General features: G+C 35.8%; 1 protein-coding gene across 2 annotated transcripts; it reads left to right on the top strand.

The window, feature by feature from the left end:
- The first annotated feature begins 157 nt into the window (after nt 1-157).
- Nucleotides 158-16,901, top strand: LOC139326986 (arginine/serine-rich protein PNISR-like). 2 transcript variants are annotated; one of them, XM_070956687.1, is made up of 12 exons: nt 158-248; nt 3,331-3,439; nt 5,327-5,512; nt 7,348-7,574; nt 10,760-10,946; nt 11,244-11,434; nt 11,813-11,947; nt 12,507-12,606; nt 13,235-13,288; nt 14,471-14,641; nt 15,161-16,271; nt 16,537-16,901. In XM_070956687.1, the coding sequence occupies exons 2-12, from the start codon at nt 3,352-3,354 to the stop codon at nt 16,562-16,564; spliced, it is 2,478 nt and encodes an 825-aa protein (XP_070812788.1). In that variant the 5' UTR covers nt 158-248; nt 3,331-3,351; the 3' UTR covers nt 16,565-16,901. The 2 variants fall into 2 exon arrangements, 1 of the variants encoding a protein (XP_070812788.1); XR_011601627.1 differs by lacking the exons at nt 15,161-16,271; nt 16,537-16,901 and having other exon boundaries at nt 13,137-13,288; nt 14,471-14,516.
- The last annotated feature ends 739 nt before the right edge of the window (nt 16,902-17,640 follow it).

The raw sequence follows: 17,640 nt of genomic DNA on the forward strand, positions 1-17,640 counted from the left end.
TCAGCTGCTGCCAACGTTAGAGGAGCAGTTGGAACCCTTCCCTTCCAGATGTCCCTCCGCCCTGACTTAAGATGGCGGATAGACTCAAAGGGCAGGCTTTTCTCCGCCGGGTTGCAGTGACGTAAACTTGCTGTTCCGGGTGAGTGACAGCGGGCGCCATTTTGTGTGGTTAACGCAAAGCTAACCGGAGAGACGGGGCAGCCGAAGCGCTGCGAGTGTTACCGGTCAGCGCAGAAGGCGCGGGCGGGGTGAGTAACTGCCTGCGTAGCGGCTGCGTTTGAGAACAGGCGGAAGCCGGCCGGAGAGTTGATTATCCTTCCACCACTATTTGGATTCGGCGCTGAATTCCGAACAGGCGGAGCTCGCTGCGGCGAGGCAAAGGGGGTGGGGAAGAAGATGCAAGGCTGGTGCTCTGGGTTCGGATTAAGAACCCGAGAGGGGGGGGGGCGCTAGTCTACTTCGCTTCTCCGGGATGGCCGATCGTTTCCTAACAGGCGCATTCGCGGTAGTCGTAACCGGGCGGCGGGGGGAGGGGCGGGGAGAGAAGGGGAAAAAAACCCGACCCCGTTGTGCGCATGCGCCCTGATCTTACTGGACTATCCAGGCGGCGGGCTGAGGTTGGGCTCGTTACGAGCTTTATGTGCGCGTGCGTTGAGGCCCCCTAATCTCAACGGGATAAATAGCCTGGATTGACACTTGGGGCGACGTTTTAGTTCTGTTGCCATGGTTGCCACGTGAGAAGGCCAGGAGCCAGGCGCGCGCTCACATTGTGTTGTAAACATGCTGGGCCGACCTTGTGCGCGATAGCTGATAGCTAGGAGATGAGTGAAAGGTGTGTGTGTGTGTGTCTCACAATGGAAAAAAGAACTTGTACTTAATATATATATTCTGATGTGGTTAGTCTCACCCTATGGGTGTTTATTCAGAAGGCGGCTTTTTCCAGTTTTAATAGGATCCCCCTGTCCACAAATGATTAAAATAGTACCCGAAATCCAGGTTGACAACTATTGGAAGTAGTTTGCCCAACTTCATGGGACATTGATATGAAACGCTAGAACTGCTCTGGGTCTGGATTTTGGTTTCAAAATGTAGAGTGGAACTTTGTCTGCCCCAGTTCAGGGAATCCAACCCATAACGGCTGAAAAAAATGATAACCTCACTTCGGTTGTAGGAAAGGGAACAAAAGCAACTCTGATGAGAAGCGCAAGCTAAGTTGTAAACAACCATTCCTTTGCTTGTCTCTAGATTAGGTCCCCCTGTTTTTCCTTGTGGGCTGCAGGTGACTAACAGAGATTTGTCATTTTAGTGGAATAAATAACCCTGGTCAATTTACTTTCAGAAATGGTGGTGGTGGTGTAAACAAAAGCAGCATAATTAGATGTATTAGTGCAGACATGTCATATTCCTAACTTAGTAATGTAATGCCATTTTCATATCACATTTCAGACTGTACATTTCTCAGAATATGTTCTTAAAATAGGAATACTCATCTGTGGCGGAGGGCACTATTTTTTAACTTTCAATTTCTAAACGAAATCAGAAATTACCATATTTGAACTCAAAATTTCTGTTGCCAAACAAGACATTTGTTAAGTGAATTTTGCCCCATTTTATGACCTTTCTTGCCACAGTTAAGTGAATCCCTGCAGTTGTTAAGTTAGTAACACAGTTAGTTAAGTGAATCTGGCTTCCCCATTGACTTTGCTTGTCAGAAGGTTGCAAAAGATGTGCACCGACCACGGGATGCTGCAACTGTCATAAATATGAACCAGTTGCCAAGCATTCAAATTTTGATCACATGACCATGGGGATGCTTGCAACAGTTTCTAAGTGTGAAAAATGGTCATATCACTTTTTTTCATAGCTGTTGTAACTTCAAACGGTCACTAAATGAACTGTTGTAATTCAAGGACTACCTATATTTGTTTTAGATTCATTGATGGTTTTGCATGAATCTGTCATTATTTTTCAAGTTTTCTGATTGTACTATGTTAGGAAAATATGTATGTGGTGCTTAAGAAGTTTTTGAGCTTACAAACTTTATTTACCATACTTCAACTCAATGTTCAGTAAACTGAAGGTGTTTTATATTAAGTTGTTATTTTTTTGTAAAGAAACATTGTGATATGTTGAATCAGTGGCTAAGAGAAATATCATAAATGAAAATAGCATGAACTAAGGGATTCTTTCTTGCATGCTTATTATATACTCAGTATTATTTTGTCAGTGGTTTACTCTCCCAAACTTGTTTCAATTTAGTTTCTGAACGTTTCATTATCAGACTAGGTAACATCATCAGCATGATTTTTTGTCCTATTCTTAGCTTATAATGTCTTGTGTGCCAGTGTGATCAGTTGGACCAATAAAGAAAAGTAATTTCTTTATAGACAAAAAACAGCTAGAACTGGCTATATTTCATGGAATGTGTGTTCTTGCTTAAATGTTTGAAGATTTTCTCTTCATCTGAAGAATTTTGTACTTCAGCTACTTCAATTTTCCCAGCACTTTCTGCTGTTACTGATTTTCCCATTAACCTGCCCATTTCTGAACTTTCCTGAAGCATAAAATCTTGATTTAACATATTTTCTCGCATTATTTCAGGGAGGTGTGCAGGCCCAAATGTTGTCTATTGCATCCAAATTTGATCTTATCTTCCATAAAAATGGAAAGTGGAAGCAGGAAGTTACACATTTTAAAGTTGTAGGCATCTAGTAATGTGCATGTTGTGGCTATTAAGTTATAATATTTTTTTTTGCATATTTTAGGTGAGTCCTAGGTTTGCTGCAAAAATACATAGAGAAAGTGCATGCCACCAATAGGGAGAGGACAAAATCATTAATACTGGCATTGTGACATTGCAACTATGTTTTGTCTTTTAGGAGTTGTAGGATTGTTCTTGATTCTTCTGGATGTTGAAACACTATCCACCAAAGCTTTATTCACAGATTTGAGCAAATTCTGGCATAAAGTAGTATTTTGATAATTAGACGTGCTCAACAAATATGCCTTACAATCAAATAGAGTCTGAATTCCATGATAAAATTACTGTGATGGAACCAAGAAAATTAGGCAATTTGAATATGATTTTAAAAGATAATGGGGAATATGTGAAATTATAAAATAAATATGATGTTGCAAATTTCAGAGAAATCCTATATAGTTTCTGTGGAATGTTTTGATCACAAGAATATCATTTTAAAAATCCTTTGGAACAAGGTTCAGATAGCTTTGAATGGGTAGTTTGGAAAAGGTTGGATATCACTGTACACAGTTGAATGGCTTAAAGTGAAGCTTGTACTCAAATTTGAAATGTTATTTTTGCTCCAATAGAGAACATATAAATAATTAAAGATGTGGGATCAAGGTGGGCAGCCTTGGCAACAGTGGCCTTTGAATCAGCAACAATGGATGCAGTCATTTCAGCATCAGCAAGATCCAAGTAAGTAAATAGCTGTGATTGTGGCTTCAGCATTAAAGTTAAGATATTAATCCACAATTTATAAACTGGGTTAGAATGTTACTCTCTCATTCACATAGAAAAGATTGCTAGTGATGAGTTCACACAGACAAATATAACCTGTTAGATCAAAACCCAACAAACTATTCTTTAGTGTTTACAATCTTTTGAAAGTTGTTACAGGTTGCTTCTATATTGCTTGTAAGAACTCCTTCAGACTCTTAAGTGATTAGGAGAAAATGCTGGTAAGCAGCAATATGTGCTGAGCTAATGATTTATTCTCTATTCCAGTATGCCTTTATTGAAATTCTTAAACAACATCTTCTTCCAGTGAGCATTTTGCAACTCGCTAATATACAATGAAGGTGTTTTGAACTATTATAATATCTAAGTCAGCTATATATATGTAACAATACTGACAAATACAGAAAGACTATTTGAGACTATAAATCTTTTGAATCTTATGCATATTGGAAGTTCTGGTGGTTCTCAAAAACCATATTTTCAAAATACATTGTATTGTAGACTTTCTAAACACTTTTCTCTTTCAAATTTGAGGTATTCTTCATTTTATAGTGCAGCCCTCAAACAAATTTTAAATTGTTCAGTATTTTGCCCAAATGCATGCTTATCCTTCAACAGTAATATGTAAAATAATACAGGGATAAGCTGGTTAAAAGAGTTTCTTGCTCTTTGATCCTTACCCCTTTAAGACAGGGTTGTTCAAAAAGTGAGGTGTACCTCCCTCAGGGAGGTGCAGACTGAACCCAGAGGAGGTTTTTAGTTACACTGTTGGAACAAATCCACCTTTCTCAAAGATTCATTTTTTGTTTTCATAGTTCATTATGTTCATTTTGATGTTTGGATTTTTAGTGGAGGTGTGTACGTTAAGATTACATTAAGAGAAGTTTGATGGCGAAAAGTAAATGAGCTTCTCCTTTAAGATGAGGTGGGCAACTTTCTTGTGGCAGGAGCTTTACTAACTTGACTTCTGAGACTTGGAAAGAATATATTCAATAATGTTATGTCACATCACTGGAATTGGAGGTTCCTCTTTTTTGCCCTTTTATTTATTGGTGATAGGGTTAAGGGGCAAAAAGGTGCACCTCGAGAAGCTTAAGTCACCCATTTTGCTATTTAAAATCCCCATACTCATAAGAAATGTTGGGCCCATCCACTTGCAAGTGGTGGGATCTCTACTTTTTTCTTTATAATATGCTTTATTTTATCCAAACAAGCTACATGCATGCCTTTTCCTTTGTATGTTCATGCTATTTTTCTGTTAGGTTGTTAATAGCTTTTTATTCTTTTATAAAACAAGAAAGTAGAAAAGAACAAATTGTCTATATATTCATCATATCCGGCAGATCTGGATGTTCTAACTTGAGGCCAGTGTTCCAGTTCTGTTAATTGTTACATTGTTGCAACAAACCAATACTCTGCCTGAATATTACAATTATTTCTTTCAGAAGTAGTGTTTTGTAGAAGAGTAAGAAGAAAAGGCACATCTATTTCAGTGATCTCTCTTGATCTCTCTCATTCATTCACTCTCATGGGATATCAGTTTATATCAATGTTCAGATAGGTACTTAAATTTTTAAAACGCACTGAAACTGGCCCATGTTCAGGATTGAGTTGTAAAGCTTTGCATATTTTTTCAGTAATAAGTTCTTAATTCAGGAAAGCTCAAATTTCTCAGTAGGTCAGTGGAGAATTGCTGTATGGGGTGTGGTATCAATGTTTAGAGGCCTCCGAAATATAGTCATAAATGATGCAGATTTTTTAAATGGAGGATTGGAGTATGAATAAAATTCAATTCTTGATTGTGTTGTGGAAATCTATATATTGAAAATCTAATTCTGTTTCTAGGCCAAATTGACTGGGCTGCATTAGCTCAGGCATGGATTGCTCAGCGGGAAGCATCGGGACAGCAGGGTGTGGTAGAACAGCAAGGAATGATGCCAAATGGCCAGGAGATGACAGGAATGGAACCTGGTCCAAACAACCATGGTAATTTTCAGAATGATCCAAATTTCAACAGGATGTGGCAGCCAGGTATGTTGTTGGTCCTCCACCCCCCCCCACTCTTCCTAGTTGTGGATACAATTCTTACAAGAGCACTACTACAAATTAAATCTGATTTAGTTTGCAAAATTCTTATCAATACTGGCCAGAATTGAGTTAGGACAAAATTTCTTTTCTGGTAAGGACAAGAAGCATTGATTCTTCCAAATAATTGTTGCTTATGGAGATATATGATATCTTATGGATTTCTCTGCCTCAGACTTCATATATTGATTCAGATTGTGATCAAAAAATAATCTGCAGATACTTTGAAAATCAAGCTTTGTAATGTGATTATACTTTAAATTATTAGAAAGATTACATAAATTCAGAGTTGCTTAGACAGGCATAAACATTGAAAAGGGCTAACAATAAACTAACAGGACAGAGTTATTCCCATAGTTCCCCAACAATTTTATTCGGTTCAATGCTAGCTCCCCAAAGCATTTTAGAATAGTTTTTATTGAAACAGTTTCTGCTGCTTGAATAAAAAAACAAAAAACAAATTAACTTGCTGAGTGAAAGTAAAGAATATTCATTGGTTTTTGAATTTAACAGAAATTTATAGCAGAAATTACCATTGATAAAGGAATATATGTACTGTAAAAAGGTTGCAATAAGCAATTGAATCAATTTTTAAAAATACATTTTTAGACAATAGTATTTTAAAGAACAGTTCATCTTCAATTGAGGGGTAATATCAATTTATGTTGGACACAGATGTGAGGAAATTTTTCATTGGGTCAGCCATAGTTCTTGTTTCAGACAAGTTACACATTGTCATGTTTATCTTATACAAATACCTGCATGCCTTTTAACGAATTTGCAAAAACTGGGCTTGTTCTCTTTGGGCTGTTTGTGTGTGTATGTGTGTTGACATCTTGGCATTCAATATTATTCTTCCTGACTTTTTGCCATTTTGGGATTAATTGTACTAATTATAGAACAGGTTTTTCAAAGTGTTCACTAGAAGAAGACAAAATATTTATTTTAAATATTGTGATGTTGTTGCAGCTGGTCTTACTACTTTAAAATTTTAAATATGTCCATATTCTGTAACATAGATGAAAGAATTGTGGCTTCACAAATATAATTGAACTTCAATTTCTGATATCCATTATTTTACTATACTTGCTAGGACTCTTGTGAGTTGGACTTCAGAAACATGGAGTACCATACATAAAGTCATCAATTTCTGCTGTGTGAGATAACCAATTTCTACAAAAATGACATTCTTTTGGGCCTCTTTTTTCAACTAAAGTTGATCCCTAGAAAGTGCTCTCCAGATTCATTGAACTACTTCTTTGTCAGCCATATCCAGAATTGCCATTGGTTATATGCACTGAGGATGCTGAAAGTGATAATTCACCATAGCTGGAGATGCTGACATAAATTATTATTCTCCAGAGGAATACTGTGTTAGTTTAGCCAACATAAACAAGAGTTTTGTGGCAACTTAAACACTAATATTATTATTATGTATTATTACATAGCTTTTGTAGTTCACATCCATTTTATTTGACATCAATATTTTCTTTGATGATGGAGATTATTCTTATCTCTATCCTTAGAAATTGCATTTCAGATCTGAAAGGCCAGATTGAGTTGGAAAAATTAGCTGATATAATATAGACTTTCCCTGTAATAGATGTTGTGATTTGCTTAAATACTGTTCATACAAAGGACTACTAAACATAGTTTGGATTCATGCAAAAATGGAAACCGAAAATGTTTAATGATACACCCTTCATTATAAAAATCAATACAGCCTGATTAAACACTGATTAAAATTATTATTAACATTTTTTGTTATGACATCAAAACAGAATGGAACATACCCCACCAGCCGCCTCATCCGCCTCCAGAACAGCCATGGATTCCTCCAGCCCCCGGATCAATGGATATTGTTCCTCCATCTGAAGACAGTAACAGTCAGGACAGTGGGGAATTTGCCCCTGACAACAGGCATATATTTAATCAAAATAATCACAACTTTGGGGGACCACCACCTGATAACTTTGCAATGGGGCCAGTGAACCAGTTTGACTATCAGGTGAAACATTTGTTATTTTAATATAAGCATGTGGAGTTCCGGCAGCATTGCTCTAAAGCAGATTTCAACAGAGTTTACTTGTTTATTAAAATAGATTTGTTACAAACATTTACCCAGCTCAATTAATTGTTCTACCAACTGTATTCTTTATCAGATTGGTTAGGATACTGTACATAAATTGAGCTACACTGGATTAGTGTGATGTGTTCTGTTTGGGATCACTTATGAAAGGTCTGAGAAAGTTCAGCTGCTGGCAAATGTAAATTTTATTTACATGATACTTTTATCTGCTTTTATAATTTTTACTAAGTTTTGTTTGGGAGGGGTCTTTTTTTGTTTTTGTTTTGCTTTTAAACTCCCCACGTGATATTTATATATCAAAAAGTATATGGGATAGCTGTGTTTATATAAAACAGATTCATGTTTTGTAAAGGAGAAAAATATTAACATCACATGGATGAGATTAATTACTTATTACTAAAACTAAGAAAATAAGCCTGAAAATATGTTGAGATTCTCCCTATTAATTCTCTGGATAAATAATAGTTTTGTAAATAAATTATGTATAAAGAATATAAAGATTAACATAAAGGTAAATATTGTATAGAATCACGATGCATACACCTTTAGCCACTCTGAAATTGGAGTTAAGTCAGAACTGTAGAATACAATTTTATTTAGTTCATCTGTTTTGGGCTAGCTAGTTAAAAAACATGCATAAAAAACATTTTATATACCTAGGCATTCTCATTCATTTTGGTGAAAACAGAATTAGTCTCTAGATTGAAAGGAGGGTGGGGCACGAGAATTTCTGCACATTTGTTATCTGCATGTTTCTGGATGTTATATCTATGAATGGAATCCTTGGTACGACTTAGACAGCATTAAGTGTATTGTTTCAGGAGCACAAGGTATAGCTACATTTTTCTCAGTTAATGGTTAGTGCTATACTAAAATTTGGTGTTACATTTCATAGATATTTACAAAGTAAATGAAGAGATTGTTCATAATAAGTTAACTTTTTATGTCCTTATATAGTTCATTAAAAATTGCAAACTATAATTTATTTGGTAGATTGGTCATCTGAAGTTTTGAATAAAGTGTATCCCATCCCATAGGCCCACATTGATGTAGTAATGGAACTGAGATTGAAGACACAATTGATGAAGGCTATCTAACTGTCTAACTATCACTGTCTAACAATTACTGGTAGATATAATTTAGGGAAGGTAGAACAATGAAATGATTCACTAGCTTTCTGTAGCAGCTTTTCTTTTAACAGTAACAACATGCAACTGAAATTTATTATTTATTTAGTGTATGGCAAATATATAGACTTATAGCAGTTGAAATGTTAATAACCAGACCACCCAATGTGATGAATATTTTGTCGAGGAGCACCACAGTCACGGATCCTGTTCAGAGTTGACCAAAGCTGGCGAGAAAGGTCAAAACGTGGCATCTTTTGTGTAGGGTCATCTATGTAACTGCCTGTATCTGGGCATTCAGCAGTCCATTTGGCTTTCCACTGTGTGTTGATGTCAAAGTTGTTAGATAATTTTGTTGTACTCCTTCAGCAAGGCTTCCTGCCTTTGTAGAGCTGGTGGTGCAATGGGGCTCAAGACAGGCAGGCAGCAGTAGATTTTAATCTGTTGCCATATAGAGAGAGAGCCAGGAGTTCTACAAAGATGTCTGGCTGCCAACTGTCGTTAACTGCCAATTCTTCAATGTAGTCTGGCTGCCAGTTGTTGCTAGACATTTGGTTCACACTACTGTGCTATCCAGGGTGCACCACGAGGAGGCGAACTAGCATCACACCCCGCAACTGAAATGAATTCATTTCTTAAATCCACATTTCCTGAAGAGCTGATAGCACTTAAAACATAAAAGAAAATCCCAAAGCATTAGGAAAACATTAGATGGTTTTATTTCTGATAATGAGTAAATTTTATTTCCTGAAATCGTGATAAATGTTTTAAAAGAATGCATGTTCCCTCCTCAAACATACTCTGAAAAATGATTATACTCAGATTTCAGTAATATGCAAATACTTTAAAAAAAGACAAAAATTGCTTGATTGTATAAATCCTTTAAAAACAGTATGGGCAGTTTTCTTATAATTATTTTTCATTAAAAGGAAAAAACCAATGTGCATGTACACCATGCTTTTAATGACCAGCATTGTAAATTGAGTATTTGACAACTGATGCTAAACTTACTTAAATAAAATATGTCAATTTTTGCTTAAGAAGTGAGAATTGATCATGAAAATTTGACCTAATAAATTAATTAGATTTGTTCACTTGCATATGCATGATAATTCATTTATATAATAGAAAAACCATACAGTATCATAAGCTAGTTAAAAGAACACGTGATTTAATTCCCTTTGCCTGTCAAAATTACTTCAGAAAAATAAGAATGTTTGGTATATTCTGATGACCTATAAATAAATGCCAAGCCCCCAATAAAATAAAAAATAATGTATGTTCCTATAGATCTCTTGGGTCTCTATTTCCTCAATGGAAGATTCCAGCTCCATTGTTTTTAAAACTTTCTAATGTCATAATGTAATACAGCAAGGGCTTCTCTTTTACAAAATTACTTTTTAAATGGTAAAAATCCCTTTTTTGGTTCATTAACCTTTGCGTTCTCCCTAAAGTACTCCGGACTCACTAGTAGAAACAAAAAATATTCTATACAGAGATCAAGTCCTTTTCTTTTTCCTTTCCTTTCCTTTCCTTTCCTTTCCTTTCCTTTCCTTTCCTTTCCTTTCCTTTCCTTTCCTTTCCTTTCCTTTCCTTTCCTTTCCTTTCCTTTCCTTTCCTTTCCTTTCCCTTTCCCTTTCCTTTCCTTCCCTTCCCTTCCCTTCCCTTCCCTTCCCTTCCCTTCCCTTCCCTTCCCTTCCCTTCCCTTCCCTTCCCTTCCCTTCCCTTCCCTTTCCTTTCCTTTCCTTCCCTTCCCTTCCCTTTCCCTTTCCCTTTCCCTTTCCCTTTCCTCTTTTCTTTTCCTATCCTTTCCTCTTTTTTCTTTTCTTTCCTCTTTTTTCTTTTCTTTTCTTTTCTTTTCTTTTCTTTTCTTTTCTTTTCTTTTCTTTTCTTTTCCATTTCACCTTTTTACTGAGAAACTGTTAGGGGAATCTGTAGCATTGAGTTAAAGAAAAATGAACTTCATTACTTTTTCAGCATGGGACCACTTTTGGTCCACCTCAAGGTGGGTTTCATCCACCTTACTGGCAGCCTGGACCGCCAGGGCCCCCAGGACCTCCAGCACCTCCTGCGCCTCCTCCAAATAGAAGGGAAAGGCCAGCATTTAGAGATCGCCAGCGATCACCGATCACATTGCCCGTGAAACAGGAACCCCCTCAAATTGGTATGTCTTCACCATATTTAGTTTAATGTATGTGATGCACACATTTTGAAAATACAAGTTGTTGGTTGCGGAGTTTCACGGCTTGTAACAGTTATGCATACTGTACTTAATTTCACTTATCTGTGCTTCATCTTAAATAGAACAACTTATGGACCTTCAGCTACAGCCTAACCAATGTTCTCCGATATGGCCCATGGAAAGAATTATAAAACTTATTAAAGACTGTTAACTTTTAAAAACCCTGATAGGGCTCAGAAAGTATGCATTTATTAAGTAATTTATTTTATGATGCTGTAGATGCTGTTAAACGTAGAACGCTACCTGCTTGGATTCGTGAGGGCTTAGAGAAGATGGAAAGGGAAAAACAGAAGAAGCTAGAAAAAGAGAGAATGGAACAGCAGCGTTCTCAACTGTCTAAAAAGGAAAAGAAGGAAATTACAGAACCAGGAGAAGAGGGTGGACCTCGGTTACCACAGAAAAGTAAATTTGTAAGTGAGAAAATTCCCGTACAGTATGTACAAGTTTGCATATTTAAAATGCTTCATTTTAATTTTTTTTTTTTTAGAAAATAAAGTTGTATTTTACCAACTGTTGGTAGCACAGGCAGGAGTTTGTCCATACTTTTCCTAATTTGTCAGGCTTCTAAAGCAGATGGGTAATTTTAATTGCAAGGTCCTGTCCAAAATACTGGCTTTGTTCTGGCAAAATGATGGGACGTGTCAGGCAGTCTTGATCGGGCAAAATAGACCTTAACTTTGTCATTTCCTTTTGCATCGATATCTTTTTTGATTTTGTCAGTGTGAATAGTCAACATTTGAAATATGAAAGTTCCTTGTTGAAGAGCTACATTTCTTGTTGTTTTATAGGATAGTGATGAAGAAGAGGATTTTGATAACGTAGAGGCTGTAAGTAGTGGAAAAGTCACCAGAAGCCCATCTCCAACTGCTCATGAGGAGCAGAGTGAACCAGAAATGACAGAGGAAGAAAAGGATTATCAGATGGTACAATTCATTTTTGGATCATTGTATTTGCCATACATTTGACTGTTGATATAATAGGAGCCATAGTTAAGAAAAAACAATTTTGTATTAAATTCTAATTTTTTTAACTTAATTGATAAAATTTAATTATAAATTTGTAATTTGAAAGAAATATATTTAAACTTAACTTAAGAAAGTTTCTTTTGATTGTTAATTGTTATTGAAATAAATCAGTTAAAGATTTCATCCTTAGATATTCAGAAAAGCTGCTATTCTTTAGTCAAGTTATTCTAATGGAGACATCAAGCAACCGTTGCTAAATTTAAATTTTATTGGTGTGCTGATACATCTGTTGCATCAAAATGTGTTAAACTGAGAACTGTTACAAGGAGGGTTTACTGTGGAACATTTTTTACTTGGTGTTTTGCATAGGATGCCATATAACTAGTTGGCATAAATATGCTGTTTCTTTTACTGTTAGCAAATACCTTTGTTATTTTTTTTTCAAGAAGTGAGATGCCTTGAATTGGGGTAGTTGAAAATAGCATCTGAATCAATGTTTATCTTTAAATTTGTTCAGATGTTGCTGACAAAAATGTTGCTGACAGAAATTCTACTAGATGTCACCAATGAAGAAATTTTTTATGTGGCTAAAGATGTCCATCGTAAAGCAATAAAAGGTATGTTTAGGCTTCTAATAGGTTCATTAATTGTCCTTGTGCATGTCTTGTAATAGTTTAAAGTATATAAGCATATGTTCATATATAATATCTGTACCTAAAATAATTTAAATGTAAAGTTCCAAAAATTCATTTGTAATCATATATTGTTGTTCTGCGTTAAATATTTTTTCAATTTAACTTTTTAAAAATTGTGTTGAGTTTTTAAATAGAATTTTCTAGTTGAAATTTAGATGAGCAAAAAAACTATAAGTCAAACTTGTATAATTAAATGTTTTTGTGATCCTGCTATTCAGCTTTTTTAAAAAAAAACAGTAATCTTATTTCATATAGCTCTTGAATAAATTAATTAATATACTGATTGCAGATAAAATGTATTACTCTGTTAATGCCTTACTCTAAAGAACTGCCTTTTTAATTGTATCTATTATTAATTTACAGTTTAAATTTCTAAACTATCATGGCCAGAAATTACTGGGCTTTCAATGGATGATACGTGTTTAATGTTTTTTCTCTCCTCCACAAAACAGCAATAGTAGTAGATTTAACAATACCATAGACTCTCATGACTATGAAAACGTGGCTATTTGTGTTAACATGTTGTTCCTGTTGTTGATGTGATACAAAGCTCCTGCAAAACAGCTGGCACAGTCCAGTGCATTGGCTTCCCTCACTGGACTTGGTAAGTATGTTCCTGATTTTTGAGAGGGACTTAATGGGGAGAGCTGTCGCTTGCATTCCTAAATATGTATTGAAACAAGAGTGAAACTATCCAATATGCATTAGGAAAGCATCAAGTAATTTAGGACTTATCTCACAAAAGTTATACTGAAATCTGTGAAAACTCCAGTACTCTTTCTGTGCAAGCCTTCCCTGAGGTTGGAGGTTGGGTGTTTTTGGCCAGATATCTAATATGGTATCTAAAATACAATGGACTTGAATTATTTGTATTATTATTTTTTTAAACTTTACTGTGTTAGTGTATGTTTAAATTTAAAAAACCCACAATAACACCTACTACTTTGTCTTGCCAAAAATCCCACACAACAAAATGCATATTTTGAATTCTCATAGCTAGTGCTTGATATTAGAACATGCTGGATATGAAATTCAGAATTGCATCCTATGTTGTAATAGATTGTGTAAAAACTTTGCATGTCAGTGTAATATTGATAATGCTGTCGTATTATTGTGACATTAAATAAATATATTATTTTGACCCCTATGATGAATTCTTTTGTTAGTTTAAATGTATTTGGAAAATAATTTTAAAATTAAGAACCTGGGAAAGAAAGTAAAGATGCTTCTGAACCAGATGCTCAAGATTACTTTCTACCAGTTTTTCAGATCTATCTTTTGGGGGAAGAGAAGTCCATTCCTATTGCATATCTGTACCTTTTTAATGTACAGTCTTTTCTGAACACTAGACAATTGATTGGCATTAGGACTTTTTAAAGCCCTGGATATTGAAGCTGACTGAAATCACTGTAACGATATCTTGAAGGACAGATCTTAGGCATTGCACTTCAGAGTCTATTTTCTTGCTGATGTATTCTAAGCATTTGGTACTGGCTCTGTAAAGAGCTTTTTCACTCATATTGAGCAGAAAGTATGTAATCTTAGCGATTGCTTGCTGGAAAACATGGCAAGCTATTCCGGATGAAGTAAAACCGATACTGAACAGCAGGTCAGATGTGTGGGCCTTGAACACTCCAGTCATCCAGCATTGGCACTTCCTCCAGAATAAGTGGCTTCTTCAGTGAAGAAGTGAAAGATGGGCAATATGCACTCCTCTTTGCCCTGCAGAAATATTAAGAACCAGGATTAATCTTTCCTCGTGATAGACTAGGCTTTATGCACGCAGGTGGACTGGGTGGTTATGGATCAGGAGACAGTGACGATGAGAGGAGTGACAGAGCCTCTGAGTCATCTGATACTGATGATGAGGAACTACGACACAGAATCAGGCAAAAACAAGAAGCATTTTGGAGGAAGGAGAGAGAACAGCAACTACTGCTAGAGAAACAGCTGGAAGGTATGTATATATGCATAGGGAGAGGAACTCTTATGCTTATATCAGGATATGTTAACCTCTTAATATGTTAACTCTGTGTAGCATTTCATGAGGCACTTAGGGCAGCAGCCTCTTTTGTGCACACGTGCACAGATAAGGCCTTGAAATAGCCCTGCCATGCTATGTAATTGTTTTATACCTTAGCGATACAGATCCATAAGAGGCCTTTCACAACCACCTAATCAGATGATCTGCACAGGTCTAACTTATTATGTGATACTATATACCTAAGCAAAGCTATTGAACTTGTGATAAACTAATTGTGGGAAATCAGGTTATGGTTTCTTCTGCGTCTGTTGTATGTTCTCCTGAGAGTCATCCAGTGATTTTTGCTGCCATGGAACAATTGTGGAAGAATTACTATTCTAACACATTTTATCTTAACATTGTTACTGGCCAGAAGAATAGAAATAGTTACATATCTGTTCTACTTTATTTGTATGATTTGGGATCTGTTTCTCCTTGGCACATATTTTACAGAAGAAAAGCTCCAAAATGAGAGAATTGCAAAAGAGATGAGTGAACTTGCCAGTAAAGAGCAAGGCAGCAATTCACCACTAGAAGATGTGAAAGAAGCTGAGGAGGAGGATGCATTTGGTGAAAAGAAAAAGTCTCCAAAAGAAACAACGCCAGACATCGAACCCAAAAAAGAGATTAAAGAAAAAGAGAGAGCAGGAAGGAGTAGGTCAAAAAGTTCAAGTAGTGCTAGTTCAAGTAATAATAGCAGAAGTAGCAGCAGTAGCAGCAGTAGCAGCACAGCTAGTAGTTCATCTTATAGTAGTAGTTCAGGTAGCAGTCGCAGCTCTACACATTCTTCCTCCCCCAAAAGAAAAAAAAGACGTAGTCACAGTAGGTCACCTAAAGTTAGGCGTAGCAGAAGTAGGAGCTATTCACATAGAAATAGAAGAGAAAGGAGCAGGAGCAGGGGTAAAGTAAGAGAAAGACAGAGATCTAGTAGACACAAGAGTATAGAAAGAAGGGAGAGGAGACGAAATCATAGTCCTTCCCATGACCGAAACTGGGAGAGACGTAGAAGTGATAGTCACTCAAGAGATAGACTTACTAGCCATTCTACTTGTAGTGGGAGTCGAGATAGGCATAAAAGTGAAGATCAGCACAGGAGCATAAGCGGGAACAGGCACAAACATAGTCATGATAGCAAAATTCAAGAAAGAAAAAAGGAACGCAGTAGGAGCATAGAGAAAGATAAAAAAAAGAACAGGGAGAGGGACCGAGATCAGGAAAAGCGCAGGGAGAAACAGAAAAAAGAAGACAAAGACAGTAAAACTGGGAATCATGAAGAGAGATTAAAAAGAAAAAGAGATAGCGAAAGAACTTTCTCTCGCAGTGATTCCTTGTCTTCAAAAATGTTAAGGCGTGATTCTAGGCAGGAAAGCAAGAAAAGTTCTACCAAAGAGAGCAAAAAGCATTCAGGTTCAGAATCTAGCACAAGGAGCAGTTCTGAGTCGCGAGGCAGCAGCAAAGAAAAGAAGCCGAAGAAATCAAAGCATAGTCGGTCACGGTCCATGGAGAAATCTCAAAGGTCTGGTAAGAAGGCAAGCCGCAAACACAAGTCTAAATCACGATCAAGGTAGTATTCTTTTAAGTATTTTGCTTGATTTATATATTTCTTTATATTTCAATTCTTCATCATGCTTGCCTGCAACATATATATATATATATATGTATAAATATTTTGCAAATTAAACTAATTTCCATAGATTATCCTTCTGGTGGGATGGGGAGATACCTTTGATCGCTTTAAAAAAAAAAGAAATATAGTTATTAAGCCTAAAGTGTATGCTTTTTATGATTCTTTTCCCTTTAATTTTCCCCACTTTTTCTTTATTTTTCAGATCAATGACTCCTCGTCGTAAACGCTGAGGAATGATATGACACTAGTCATAATGATTTAAAAATTCCATGAGTTTTTAAGGGCTTGTCTCATTATAGAGGCTCATTATAGAGGCTACAGTTGTGGCTATGTAGATGGAAGCTGACCCCTTTTTTAACAAAAAGATCTGTAAATAGCTGTATTTTTTTGGAAACACTGCTCGGAGTTAAGTACTTGCTAGGAATTCTTTGTATTTACATTTTTCAAAACAGTAGTGCTTACCTAAGGCTATGAAATTTGTCATTCTCTTTCAGCTGTAATGTTCTAAATTGCTATTGAATGTATTGTGATGTCAATAAAGTTCTTTAGTTCATTTTTTTGTTTAAATTCTTCTATTTTTATTTATTTTAAATATTTATTTGCAAGGCATTTTTCCTTTGTAAAATGCTTAATAGTAGTTTAATTTCAGGGTTTCATCTTTGGATAAGTCCGAGTCAATTCTCTGATAAAAGAGCTGTTTGGGAAAAACCCCAAAGGTTTTTGTTTTACTTTAATGGTATGCTTCATCATACTGTGTGTGAATGAAATGTGGATAATTACTGTAAGACATACCAAGACAGCCAAACAGAAATAGTAAGTTCAAGTAACTTAACTTACATGAAACAAGTTTATAGCTTTGCAACACTCTTCCTCCTATGATCGGAGAAGTTAATACTGCTTTTGACTCAGTCTCTTTCTGTAATTATAATTATAACCATAAAGGTCACTAAAATAACCTCGTGTTAAGAAGTTTAACTAGGTTCAATCTTACAACTTACCAACTAAGATGATGATTGCAAAATAAAAATGCTATTTATAACATCTTAGAAAATGCTAAAGTAAGCAGTTTTTTGCTTGGTGAAAATTCTAAAGAGATCTTGTTGTTGAAAGTAGGCTTAAGCATCTTCCATCTTCCTATCAGAGATGGGAACTTTCATTTTGATTTCTCATTTATTTCAAAGTTAATGGCATATCTTAGTATTTAGCTCATAATTGTGCAGACTAAATTTATATGGTTCAGGGAAGGAGTTGATACAATCCTATTGAACATACCACCTGAAAAAATAGGAACTAAGATGTCAATATC

The sequence above is a fragment of the Pituophis catenifer genome, unplaced genomic scaffold (assembly GCF_029215685.1).
Source record: "Pituophis catenifer annectens isolate HBS135680 unplaced genomic scaffold, rPitCat1.0.hap2 SCAF_480, whole genome shotgun sequence".
Lineage (NCBI taxonomy): Eukaryota > Metazoa > Chordata > Lepidosauria > Squamata > Colubridae > Pituophis > Pituophis catenifer.

Coding starts and splice junctions, on each gene's coding strand:
- LOC139326986 (XM_070956687.1), top strand. CDS start 3,352: ATGTGGGATCAAGGTGGGCAGCCTTGGCAACAGTGGCCTTTGAATCAG. Junction 10,947..11,243: donor ACAGGAACCCCCTCAAATTG/GTATGTCTTCAC, acceptor ATGATGCTGTAG/ATGCTGTTAAACGTAGAACG. Junction 16,272..16,536: donor AAGTCTAAATCACGATCAAG/GTAGTATTCTTT, acceptor TTTATTTTTCAG/ATCAATGACTCCTCGTCGTA.